General features: G+C 44.2%; 1 protein-coding gene across 1 annotated transcript in view; it reads left to right on the top strand.

The window, feature by feature from the left end:
• Window positions 1-4,777: 4,777 nt before the first annotated feature.
• Window positions 4,778-13,912, top strand: part of INTS4 (integrator complex subunit 4) — a 337,269-nt gene continuing 328,134 nt past the window's right edge. The window contains exon 1 of the mRNA XM_069203922.1: window positions 4,778-5,016. Coding sequence (XP_069060023.1) covers window positions 4,960-5,016 — 57 coding nt within the window. The 5' untranslated portion in view covers window positions 4,778-4,959. The remainder of the gene's footprint in view (window positions 5,017-13,912) is intronic.

Raw genomic sequence — 13,912 nt, 5'->3', positions numbered from 1 at the left:
GCAGATGGCCTTTCCAGGTTCTTCCACTTAGAAAATGAAGACTCTCTTGGGAAAGGTTAGTCTCATCCTCTTTCGTTTGGGGGGGGGGGTTGTGTAAGGAAATGCCTCCTTGGCATGGTTACCCCCTGACTTTTTGCCTTTGCTGATGCTATGTTTTGATTTGAAAGTGTGCTGAGGCCTGCTAACCAGGCCCCAGCACCAGTGTTCTTTCCCTAACCTGTACTTTTGTTTTACACAACTGGCACACCCTGGCATCCAGGTAAGTCCCTTGTAACTGGTACCCCTGGTACCAAGGGCCCTGATGCCAGGGAAGGTCTCTAAGGGCTGCAGCATAGCTTATGCCACCCTGGGGACCCCTCACTCAGCACAGACACACTGCTTGCCAGCTTGTGTGTGCTGGTGAGAACAAAACGAGTAAGTCGACATGGCACTCCCCTCAGGGTGCCATGCCAACCTCACACTGCCTATGCAGTATAGATAAGTCACCCCTCTAGCAGGCTTTACAGCCCTAAGGCAGGGTGCACTATACCATAGGTGAGGGCACCAGTGCATGAGCACTGTGCCCCTACAGTGTCTAAGCAAAACCTTAGACATTGTAAGTGCAGGGTAGCCATAAGAGTATATGGTCTGGGAGTCTGTCAAACCCGAACTCCACAGCACCATAATGGCTACACTGAAAACTGGGAAGTTTGGTATCAAACTTCTCAGCACAATAAATGCACACTGATGCCAGTGTACATTTTATTGTAAAATACACCCCAGAGGGCACCTTAGAGGTGCCCCATGAAACTTAAACCAACTACCCGTGTAGGCTGACTGGTTCTAGCAGCCTGCCACACTCGAGACATGTGCTGGCCACATGGGGAGAGTGCCTTTGTCACTCTGTGGCCTGTAACAAAGCCTGCACTGGGTGGAGATGCTATCACCTCCCCCAGGCAGGAGCTGTAACACCTGGTGGTGAGCCTCAAAGGCTTACCCCCTTTGTTCCAGCACCGCAGGGCACTCCAGCTAGTGGAGTTGCCCGCCCCTCCGGCCACGGCCCCACTTTTGGCGGCAAGGCTGGAGGAGATAATGAGAATAACAAGGATGAGTCACTGGCCAGTCAGGACAGCCCCTAAGGTATCCTGAGCTGAAGTGACTCTAACTTTTAGAAATCCTCCATCTTGCAGATGGAGGATTCCCCCAATAAGGATAGGAATGTGACCCCCTCCCCTTGGGAGGAGGCACAAAGAGGGTGTACCCACCCTCAGGGCTAGTAGCCATTGGCTACTAACCCCCCAGACCTAAACACGCCCTTAAATTTAGTATTTAAGGGCTCCCCTGAACCTAAGAATTTAGATTCCTGCAACTACAAGAAGAAGAGGACTGCTGAGCTGAAAGACCCCTGCAGAAGAAGAAAAGAAGACACCAACTGCTTTGGCCCCAGTCCTACCGGCCTGTCTCCTGCCTTCTAAAGAACCCTGCTCCAGCGACGCTTTCCCCAGGACCAGCGACCTCTGAATCCTCAGAGGTCTGCCCTGCTTCAAGAGAAACAAGAAACTCCCGAGGACAGCGGCCCTGTTCCAAAAAGACTGCAACTTTGTTTCAGAGGAGCAGATTTTAAGACCCCTGCAATCCCCGCAAGAAGCGTGAGACTTGCAACACTGCACCCGGCGACCCCGACTCGACTGGTGGAGAACTAACACCTCAGGGAGGACCCTCCGGCGACTCCGAGCCTGTGAGTAACCAAAGTTGTCCCCCCTGAGCCTCCACAGCGACGCCTGCAGAGGGAATCCCCAGGCTCCCCCTGACCGCGACTGCCTGACTCTAAAATCCCGACGGCTGGAAAAGACCCTGCACCCGCAGCCCCCAGCACCTGAAGGATCGGAACTCCAGTGCAGGAGTGACCCCCAGGAGGCCCTCTCCCTTGCCCAGGTGGTGGCTACCCCGAGGAGCCCCCCCTTGCCTGCCTGCATCGCTGAAGAGACCCCTTGGTCTCCCATTGAAACCTATTGAGAACCCGACGCGTGTTTGCACACTGCACCCGGCCGCCCCAGTGCCGCTGAGGGTGTACTTTTTGTGTGAGCTTGTGTCCCCCCCGGTGCCCTACAAAACCCCCCTGGTCTGCCCTCCGAAGACGCGGGTACTTACCTGCTGGCAGACTGGAACCGGGGCACCCCCTTCTCTCCATTGAAGCCTATGCGTTTTGGGCACCACTTTGAACTCTGCACCTGACCGGCCCTGAGCTGCTGGTGTGGTGACTTTGGGGTTGCTCTGAACCCCCAACGGTGGGCTACCTTGGACCCCAATCTTAACCCCGTAGGTGGTTTACTTACCTGCAAAACCTAACAATACTTTACCTCCCCCAGGAACTGTGAAAATTGCACTGTGTCCACTTTTAAAACAGCTAAATGTGTTTTATGTAAAAAGTATATATGCTACTGTAATTATTCAAAGTTCCTAAAGTACTTACCTACAATACCTTTCAATTGAGATATTACATGTAGAATTTGAACCTGTGGTTCTTAAAATAAACTAAGAAAATATATTTTTCTATAACAAAACCTATTGGCCTGGAATTGTCTCTGAGTGTGTGTTCCTCATTTATTGCCTGTGTGTATGTACAACAAATGCTTAACACTACTCCTTTGATAAGCCTACTGCTCGACCACACTACCACAAAATAGAGCATTAGTATTATCTCTTTTTGCCACTATCTTACCTCTAAGGGGAACCCTTGGACTCTGTGCATACTATTCCTTACTTTGAAATAGTGCATACAGAGCCAACTTCCTACATGCGGCGAGAGCGTCCTTCCGCCTCGTCGGCCCGTTTGTTTAGGCGTATTATTTCAGTTTCCTGTTGTTGAAGCCGTTGTTTTAGGTCTGTTATGTCTGGTTTCGTCGATTTAAGGATTATTTCAGTTGTTGCGACCCTTTCTGTGAGTTTTCGTTGTTCCATTCGAAGCGTGTTGACTTCAGCCACTACAGTGTCTATTTTTCCTTCCAACGATGTTTTTGTGTCTAGTATTGCTTGGAGTACCTTTTCCATTTGCATGGAGTGGGCGGCTAAAGTCTCTGTTACTCTGTGTAGGACATTTGGGTGATGTTCTATGTCCATTTCTGAGGCTGATGAGGGTCCAGTTTCAGTTTGTGTTTTTTGTGCTTTCGGTTTCACCATTTTTATATTAACCTTGAGTTCAAGTGTATCAGATTCTAAGTTTATGCAGATTGCCCTCCGCGGTAGCAACCCGTCTCGGGACCGCTGATCAACAACGTCGCTCTATCCGGTGGTCTTGATTTTATAGTTGTGATTGCTCGTGTGTTTGGTGCTATGTCCCGAATTTTGCGGCTAGATGAGGTCGAGATCGCCGCCACTCTGAGCGTGCTTGCAGCAGTCACCTCGCGGGTCGCCCAGCTCCCCTCTCAGCCGCGTCTATCCTGTGACATCCAGTCCGTGCCCTTCGACAACTTCCATATTAGTGAGCCTCTCCATGTCAGCCGTAGAAGAACTGCAGAAATGCGCAACTTTAGTGGTGTGGCACCGCGCCGCGCGCCTCGTCCGATTTATCGGGTTGATTTAAGCGTTGGTGCTTATTGCGCTCGTCCACCTATGTCGGTGTCGTCTATGGGTTTCAGCTCTGTGAGCCTGTGAAGGTTGTGGAGGTTTTATGCAATGCAGCTCCACTTAAGAATGGTAAAGTGTGAAATTTCAAAAGAGTAGCTGTGTAGGTGTGGAATATTTTCCATCAAGATCCCGAAAGAAGCGATTTTGGTTGGCTGGATGATGAAAATGTGACACATCATGTGTGCAGAAGAGGGGGGAAGACGGTGAGACTACTGTATTGTTCCCTTCAATGGCCGTGAATGGTAGTCTGACATTGAAGTCAAATAGTGATGAGGGTATGGGTAAGAATTAGGTGTCTGAGAGTCTTTTACAAGAAAGAGCAGGTGATTGGTTAGTACCTGGCACAAGTTTAGTAGGCACCGAACTGGGTGATATGATAAAAGAACAGACTGTTGAAAAAAGGGACAGGAAACCGCATAAATGGATGGAAAGTTAGCTTTAGGTTGTAAAATGTATAATTGGTTTCATCAGAGTTATTTTTGTTGTATTTTACAGTCATGCCAATAGACCCAGTTCAGGCATGAGACTCCTGAATTTTAAAGCAAAAAATTGATTTATTTTGGGCGTCTCCTGCTTGAAATGACCTTATCTTTAAAAGAAGTCAATGGGGGAAATACATTCTCTCGACTATTTTTTTTTTTTACAAATCTCCCTCTTTCCTCTGGTAAAATGTTGGCTTGTTTGATTTTATTGTATTTCTAGTTGTGTTTGTTTTTGTAAAAAAGGCTGGGGTATTAACTTCTGTCATGTTTTATCGTGTACCAATTCCAGTCATGCCAAGAGCAGTCTACTATTGGAGAGTGCTATTGGGTGGAGGAAAAGTGCAAATGTTCTTCTGTGTTTCTGCTGTGAAGAGTACTCTTGACAATTAAGTAGTGATCGCTATTTAACCTGGAATGTGTGTTACTACAGCTTGGATCTAGACACGAGGTGACTGACATGCCAGACCAGCTATCTACGACTACCTCAGGATCACCTCACAGTTCCAGCGGCCTGTCGAGAGCGTACTAGGCATGCCAAATATTTTAAAACGAGAGGATGTAACCATTGGAAATCATACATTAGACAGAAGTAATTATTTAACCTTTTGTCAGTAGACGAATTGTGCCTAGCTTGCAGTAAAAAAACATCCGCCTTGCAAAATGTTCAAAATAAAAGTCGCAATGACGCAAGTTTCTCTATGTATGGACGGGCTCTGACTCCCTTTCAAGATGGCGGCGCCGTTCGCCGGGCCCCGGAAGGTCCTCTCAGGCTAGGCCGGGCAGGCTGTGCACAGGCCCTAGAAAGTGAACGCTCTGTTGAGAAGAGTCCGAGTGGCGCTCCCAGTGGGCTTTTTTGTCACCCGCCGCCGGGATGGCGGCGCACCTGAAGAAGCGAGTCTACGAGGAGTACAGCCGCGTCGTCGTTCAGGTAACGCGGTGGTGGTAGGGGCGGTTTCTTGCGAGGGTTAAGTGCACGGCGGACCAGCAGCAGGAAACCCCGGTTACCGTCCGAGGCCTGTCGGTGTCTGATTCACTTACAAATGACAGTGTACAAAATACGACCCCGGATTCTTTTATATTGAGCCTTGGTGTAAACGCTATAGTGTGTGCGCTCTAAAGTTTATGTTGAGAAAGGTACACACGCAACGATTTTCTGTTTTAAAAGAGAGATTCCTGCTTTTATTACCCTCCAGAAGCGTCTATTTGTTGTCCTTCCTAAAGGTTTAAATGAGCCATAAGAGGAATCGCTTTGAAACTACAAGTCCCAGAATGCATAGTGCTAGTCAGTAAAAAGCCTGGAGAAGCTAAATGTGACATGCATGATCGAAGGAGAGTGGTCATGGGTTGCGTCAGAAGACCGCTGCCTGCTGTATGCAAGCTTGGTCAGGCTAGAGCAAGGGTCTCCAATCGTTTCTGTAATAAGAGCTACTTGTGTTAAAAGAAAACAAATCCTGAGCTACTAATATTATTAGTGCTGTGATAGTGACTACATCAGACACGGTTACATCAGTGCCCACCATAAGCAAGTTTACCCACAGTACGCAAGTCAGTGCATTAGGCAGGGTTGCCAGCAGTATTGTAAAAAAAGGCTTTGTCAACTTTGAAGGCCTTTCCATGGGTAATATAAAGCAGCCATAGCTGTAATTCCCCTGATATTAATACTGTTAGTAATAATTCTCTCAAATTCCACATGATTTGTCACTCAGTATTAAATTAAATGCTACCATTTTATATATATATATATATATATATATATTTTTTTTTTTTACTAAACATTAACTTAAATGTTCTGAAACACACACAATTTAATCTCAAATACACTCTTCAATTTATGTATGCATTTATTGATTTAGTCAAACAAAATGTTATTTGTTAGTCTGGACTACATACAGGAGAGCTACTTACAGGTAGGCGAAGAGCAACCAATAGCTCACAAGCTACTTGTTGGAGCAGCCTGGGCTAGAGACTCCTGATTTTCCTTTGAACCCAAAAATAGCTTTATTTTCGTTTTCTTTTTCTTAGAATTGCACCCACTCCAGTGCTAGTTTGTGTGGAAAATAAATTCACCCACTTTTTCTCATAGTCTCTCTCTTTCCTGCTTCCAAATGCTGGCACGTATGCTCTTCACTTTGACTGGTTAAGGGACGTAGTCTACTAGAATGAACAGAAGACTTATTGCACACTGATTATTGCAATGGCCTGGCCTGAAAATATCTAGACAGATTTTTCTGCATTTTGCCTGAGGAATGTACTTGATGCGAACACTGGAGTAACGTATTTTCGCTCGTAATGCACAAGGTGAAATCTTACTGGTCGGCTGAAATTGTAGGTGTTTATGATCTGAGAGATTGTATTTACTGTGTGGTTTAGGTCTGATCAGCACTTTATACCTAACTACTATTTGTTTATATAAGGGGTAAAGTACCCCCTTCCGTACATTATAAAGATATTGCAAGTAAGCTTGGAATTCCATAACCATATAGAGGAAAAATGCCACAGGCCATGTTCTGTCATAAAGGTATGGAGCTTTGAGGTGACTTGCAATATCTTTATTATGTACACCAGTGGGTACTTTATCCCATAAAATACATCGTCACACAATTACGTTTCTCACAAACCTTGAAAGCTTGGTATGTAGCTCTTTCATGTGAAAAAGCAAGCATGTTTCCAAACATTAGAAATCAAATCTCTTGTGCAAAAGTAAACACACCAAAAACCTGTTAGATATTTATCACAAACAGATATTAGAAACAATTCAATACAAGTCATTAAAAAAAAAAAAATACTGAAGTACCTCGGAATGTTTAGAAACATACCAAAAAATTATGTCTTTTATCCAAGGAGTGCAAAAGATAAACATTCTCTCTGCTTGTCATTGTAAGCTATTAAAATAGAGCAGAAGAAAGAAAAGCAGCATTTTTCATTGCTTTAAACAGCCACTCCAGTTATGCTCCGTGACCTGCCTTTCACCTCTGCTAATGGCTCTGGGGGCAAGCATTGTGATGTCAGAACTCGACTGTGATAACTTATTATAGTCCAATTCTGACATCTTTTATTTATAATCGGTGACTGAGTGAGTCATGACTCGCCGATTATAAAGAAAATAGTGACCTGCCTCTCTACAGGGATTACAGAATCCAGTTTATTATATAATAATAAAAGCTTACAAACTAATACATGACATGGGCAACTCTGGCAACTACAAAAACACATTCAGAGAATGGCTCTATGTTGAGCACTGGCTGAGACCCACTCTTACATTGCCCCTGAACAAAATAAAACATTCTGAGACTGCAGAAGGTGTCCCCTTTGGTTTTATCAGCTCCGTTTGGTATCTGCTCTGCAGCCCGACCACAATCCAGCTGGACTCTGACATTTCCACCTCACCTTGTGTTGTTACACCATGTGATATGGGTTCTTCACCAGTTGACAGTGTGACAATGACCGATAGCTAGTAATACACTGTGCATCACTTGAGCTGAGAGGTATCTATAGGGCCGCTTGAGAGATGTTTGTGTTGTCGGAGAAAGAGCGAAAGCATCTGCTTATGAACAGTTTTGTCAGTTTCCTAGCTTGTCAAAATTCCACGTATTATAGAGTACCTGTCCACTGGCTCTTATTTGGTGGGTGACCTTACACTCATATTCACCCTCCAAATAACCAAAATGCCTCCAGAGACTTAATTGAGGCCACCCTTATTTCAAAACTCTATCACCTGTCAAAAACTTTTCTGTCTCCATTCGCCTTAATGGGATCAGCCTTTTACATGCCTGACTTCGCCCTAATTTTTGAGTAAAAAGATTGACAGTTATGTTGTATGCGAAAGCCTGGAGACTTAAGTTTCTGTAGAAAACCCTGCTTACGCTGCATGATTGTAGACTAATCTGCAATGCAAAAAATTATACCTGCTTTCAGTTCTGCCACTATGCGGCACAGAAACTATTTTGAGTCAAGGTTCTAACTGCAGCTTTTTGAAGAGTTACTCCACTTTATTTGGCATCCAAACTCAACACCTAAGAAGGAGGCTTTCCCTTAGTGTCTTGCTAAACACTACAACAAGTCAATACCCATCGAAGTCATACAGCTCTATTCCAAAACGTTCAGCTAAACTCCAGTGACATACTGTTAGAAATGGGGGCTCTAGCTGGCAGAGGTATACACCCTTGTCCAAGTAGAGACTACAATCCTAGTCAGGGTAAGTCACACACAGTCCAAATTATTCTGTGCCCCTTCTGGTAGATTTCCAGTGAGCAGTCAGACTTAACTTAGAAGGCAATGTGTAAAGTATTTGTGCAGAACTTTATACAACAACACAGTGAAAACCCCCCCAAAACCCCCCACATAGGTTTAGAAAAATAGAGAGTGTTTTATCTGAATAATATACTGTTGAAACAATGAAAATCCAATGTACACAAGCAAAGTTAGGAATTTATAAGGATAAAATCCAGCTAAAGCACCTAGAAAACACAATAGCTCTGACTGGGATTATCACGGCGTTGTTGACGGAGACGTTTCCAACAAACCGACACTACCGGTGCTGGTCACGGCGTCACACGGACCCCCTGGTACAGTACCTTTTGAAAACGGAGAACAAGGACATCACACGAAGTCGGATAGAGGTGTCGATGGAGTTGGTGCGGCGTCAGTCCCTTATGGTTTCTGTGCTGCGAAGCAGGTGAAGGTGAGGCATTGGTTCCGTCCGGTACAGGGTGAGATGATGTGGCATTGTCTGTGATTTGTTGATTTCTTGTGACCCGGTGGGGTCGCTGGTTCCGGTCCGTCAAGACTTCGCAGTGTCACGATGACCCTGGGTGATGTCAGCGGAGTCGCAGCAACATCAGACTTGCCTTGCAGACCGGGGTTGTTGTGTGCAGCAAGGTCCACGGAGCGGGAGCAGGCTACGACGTCACTGAAGTCATTCCGAAGTCCCAGGAGTTTGGTACTAGCAAAAAGCCAGTAGTTGAATTGTTCGCTGTCCTCAAGATTTCAGAACAGGAGGACAGCTCAATCCAAGCCTTTGGAGATCACTTTGGGGAAGGCAGAGGCCAGCAGGGCAATAACAGGGCAGCAGTCACTTGCAGAAAAGCAGTCCAGAGACTTCTTTGGGCAGCCAGGCAGGTCTGACAGAGTCCAAGTGCAGGTCCAGAAGTTTCTGAATTGGTGGGGTCAGAGACCCAGTTTATATACCCCAAAATGCCTTCGAAGTGAGGGAGACATCAAAGAGTGGTTTTTGAAGTGCACAAGTTCCTCTTTCAGTATAGTCCTGTCCTCCAGGGTCCCAGTAGGGAGTTTGGCAGTCCATTGTGTGAGGACAGGCCTCTAGCCTTTGAAATGTAAGTGTCAGGCCCTCCAGCCAAAGAAGACCCATTTAATATGCATATGAGTGCAGGTGTGACTGGGTGTCCTTTATTTGTGGTTGCCTGGGTGAAATGCACAAGGAAGCTGTCAACCAGCCCAGCCGTTGATTGGACACAGGCTGTAAGGCACAGATGTTTTTTAAGTGCAGAGAAATGCTCACTTTCTAAAAGTGGCATTTCTAAAATAGTAATGTAAAATCCAACCTCCCCAATAAGCAGGATTTGTGATTACCATTCTGGCCATACTAATTATGACCTGGTTACCCCTTTCAGATCAGAATCTACTACTCAAAAAGTATATTAGGGCAGACCTATTGCTAGCCTATAAAAGGAGGCAGCCTCACAACCTACTGAACAGATTTACACCAAATCACAAAAAATGCTTTCTGGGTAAAGAACTAGCTTTCCACCAACCTTTGTGTAATTCTGTTAATTTGTTTTGGCTGTAGCACTACCTAAAATCATGTATGAAACTTGCATGGGTAAGTTCTTCCTTTGGAAAATCTGACCCAAGCATTATATTTATGTACTGTGTAGTTATTGTTTGTTCATACTTTCCATAGGGACAATGTCTTTATTGTGTCACTTATTCCAATAAGCTGTATACTTGTCATCTTCAGTATCACAGAGATCCTCTGTAGACTGATGCCAATGGGTATACTGGTAGTTTATTGTGTAAATAAAACATGGAGTTTAGCAGTCCCTGTGTAAATGCTTGTCTCTGATTTCATCATCAGTGACTTGTCACACTCTCAGTCACAGGTTTTAAAGAAAAGATGTCGGAACTCAACTTTATAAGTTATTGCAGTCCAGTTCCGTCACAATGCCTGCTGCCCAAGCCAGTAGCTGAGGTGAAAGGCAGGTCACATGACGGAGCAGCTGTTTAAAGCAACAAAAAAGAAGTCTTGTTTTTCTTTCTTCTGCTTCGTCTAGTTTACAGCGACAAGCAGAAAGAAAATGTTTTTCATTTCATAAATAATTATAGAAAAGTTAGAATCGTTCTGCATGGTTCTACACTTTCCAAGCTACTTCAGCTTTCTTTAAAAAAAATAATATATAAACTGACTTGTATTGAATTGCTGCTTTTCTTATTTCGTTACATTTTTACTGAGGATTGTCGGAAACAAAATAAAAAAAGGAGCTTGGTTTACAGCCTGATACATATATACAATTTGTATATTATAATGATGAAAGTAGCTCAAATGGCAGTGATATAACATAGATAAGGATTTGGAGAGAGTAGACATGCTGAGAATAGAGGGATAGAAAATAATATGAAGAAAAGGGGTAGGCCGCTCACAAAGATGAATTTATAAGCTGATGTTAACACAGTTGGCAGTAACACACAAGAAAGATATATCCTGAATTTTAATAAAATCAAAGCAGGTCATTGGGGATTTTTATTTTTTTAGGTAGCTAATCATCCAGACTGTAAGAAACATTGAACTTGCCATTATGTATTATGTTGTCAGCACTTCTCACAGAACTTACCCAAGCCCACTGTACATGGCACAAAATATTATGATTCTTCCAGCGTGTGATAGTGGTCTTTATGCCAATCATGTGCAACATATCCAAAAAAGGATCTCATTTGTTGGGGATGGAGGGGGTAGGTGGTCCAATTGTTGTGGGGCCAAGAGTGACTGTCATGAAATTAAGATGAGTGGTAGTATGGACAATTGATTCAAAGGTGCATTCTGGTTGGTCCCAGAAGGAACAAATGTGTGTGCAATGGAAAATATGGTGTGCAAAGTCTCCTACAGAGTTGTTACAATGCCAGCAGAGGTTCAAGTCAACCAAACCTCATTTTTGTAATCTTGTGGGGGTCCACAATCTCATATACATGGTCCAAAATTTGCATTGAGGTATTAAGCTGGACACTGTATATCTAGCGATATTATCCCATAATTGATCCCACATTCTCTGTGTTAGAGGAGCAATGTTTTTAGATATGCATGCTTATGACCATCTGTTTGGTTATGATAGGAATTCAGGTGAACATTAGTGTCTAGAAGTTTGTAGATTGGAGAGCCAACATGTCCTTTGCCTTAAAGTGAGAAAAGGAATTTAGCACAGTCCAAGGTATGTAATTCTCAGAGTTTTCTGATGAAAGCTTTTTTTTGTTTTTAATGTATTTATTATTTTTTTAAATAAAAAAATTCTGTAATGGGAAGATTGTGTTTCTTAGAGAACCTGTTTGCAGGGAATCTGAGGATGCCTCATTTTGCCCATATTTCCTGGAAATCAGACTTAGGGGGGGGGGGGGGGGGTCATGATCACCTTTTGAGATAGTATCAGGACAATATTTAACATTTATCGAGACTAAAGTGATTGCACCATTTTTCTTGTTATTTGCGGGTGCACTATATTGAACCCAGGAATGTTGCATGTTATGTAAGCTAGGTCCTAAGTAGAGAGCTAGTTACAACAACAATGCTGCTCAAATGATTGTGAGAAAGCATACACCAATAGGCATAAATTGAGGAAAAGCACAATTCTTAATGACAACAATACAGAAATGTCCACCAGCCCTCCTACATTGTAAAGAGAGTTTACCTCCTAACAGGAACATGAGACCCTATATTAAATGTTTTAGATAGGTTAGTGTACTGTAGTTTCAGCTGTGAAAACTGAGGATGTCTGGCTTGTATAGCGATTAAGTTATATTGTGTCCAAGAGTTCTGATAGTACAAACAATGGGCCATTATAGGAAACCTGAAATTACCGCAACAGATGAAAAACAAATATTGAAATTTAATTGAAAAACCAATGTAGAGAAGAGAGATCCCAGCCTACGCAAAAGATACCGGATATCAGGTGTGATTAGGTAGACATTGTGGACCACATAATGTATTTCAGGAACAATTCAAGTTCTTTAGGGCAAGCAAACACTTTGGCTCTTCCCTGGTGTGTTATTTTCAGTTTTGCCAAACCCACAAATGTGAATGGAATGTTGAGGTTATTATGACCTAAAATTCAGGAAACCTTTTCTATGTAGCACATTAGGCTTTGCAAAGTTCTGAGATAGACGTATTGTGTGACCATTCCATATCAGAGATGATAGTGGGCCGAAAGAGAACATCTCTGTGTTGATATCCGAGTGGATGGAAGATCCTAGATGTCAGTTGGTATTGAGATGGGTATCTTTCGGTAGAGATTATATGCGCTCTTTTGATTTCAACATCTTTCAGAAATGTTATACCCCTGTTTTTTGGTATTCATAACTCCTGAAAGGCAATGCAAGACTTCTCTACATTTTCCAAATCCTCTCAGAGGCTGAAGATACTTGGGTTTCATGTCTGGTTCTGTGTTCCAACTCTGCAGTCTCTTTCTGAAGAAACAGTAGTCTGTTCCCTAAGAAATCAGATTTTTTTCCCCCTTTTATCAGAGGGAGACTCCTCTCCTCATGACCCGAGTGGTGTAAGCCGGTTCACCCGCTCCAGGAAATGCAGGAATTGGATGCAGCTGTCCTGATCGGCATAGTGGTTGTGCGTTACTGGCTGTGTGGCAGCGTCGGTCCACGGGCAGTTTCAGCTCTGTGGGTGTGCTGGTGTGCAGCCGCAGTCAGTAGAGGATGGTCCTCCACTGAGCCAATGGAGGAATCAGCACCGGGTGTACAGCAGAATCCGAAGTAGGCGTTTGGAGCGACAGGAGCAAGTGAATTGTACTACGATGGCTCCAAAGAACCCCCTCCGTACTTGAGGGAAATCTGGTGCCGGTGCAGGTGCGAGTGAACGGAGACAGCCTTTGTCTCTAGGGGCTGCATCCAATACTGGGCAGAAGCCGGTCCCTAAACCTCAGGGGACTTTCCTTAACAAGAGGTTGGCTCAATCCGTGGTCGCCAAGTCTGGGGCTGGAACTAAGGACGATGCACACCATAGTGATGGGCTTACTATCCCGGAGGTGTTTAAAAGCCCTCAACACATGAGGCATCTGCTGCCCCCAGCCTGAAGGGGGGTAATTATCTCTGCTACTTTGCCGCTGTCACAGGAATTTTTGGAAGGTGGTGATTCTAACACCCTGCAAACAACAACAGTCCCTCTCAGGTCAGTGCTGATATAAGTGATATTTGTGATAATATGATTGCAGCTCTAGAGGGCTGTACCTTGGCTGGATCATGCAACACAGTTCTTAGTTCTAACTTTGAGGGCTCAGTAGTCGAGAGAATTGCACCCCACATGTACTGACGCACCAGTTTAAATTAAAATACAGTACTACTTCAGGGTACAGAGGATATGAGGTATAATGGCTGGGTGGCGCTTGCTCAACCGCAGGATGGCGAAGGCCTCAGGAGTCATGGGAGTAGCCATGAAGCTACTATCAATACTAGATCGGTGAAGGGTACTGAACCTGGACAAAATGAGGCAGCAGAATTTTTTTTCTCATTATCAGATCAATCCGGGGATGGAGATGACTCCAGTACTCCAACTGAGCCAGAGTCCAGTAGTAGCTTCACTGCCTGTTTGG

Source organism: Pleurodeles waltl, chromosome 8 (genome assembly GCF_031143425.1).
Source record: "Pleurodeles waltl isolate 20211129_DDA chromosome 8, aPleWal1.hap1.20221129, whole genome shotgun sequence".
NCBI classification, from domain to species: domain Eukaryota; kingdom Metazoa; phylum Chordata; class Amphibia; order Caudata; family Salamandridae; genus Pleurodeles; species Pleurodeles waltl.
The sequence above is the reverse complement of the archived record's forward strand: the minus strand, read 5'-3'. Positions and strand labels throughout refer to the sequence as shown.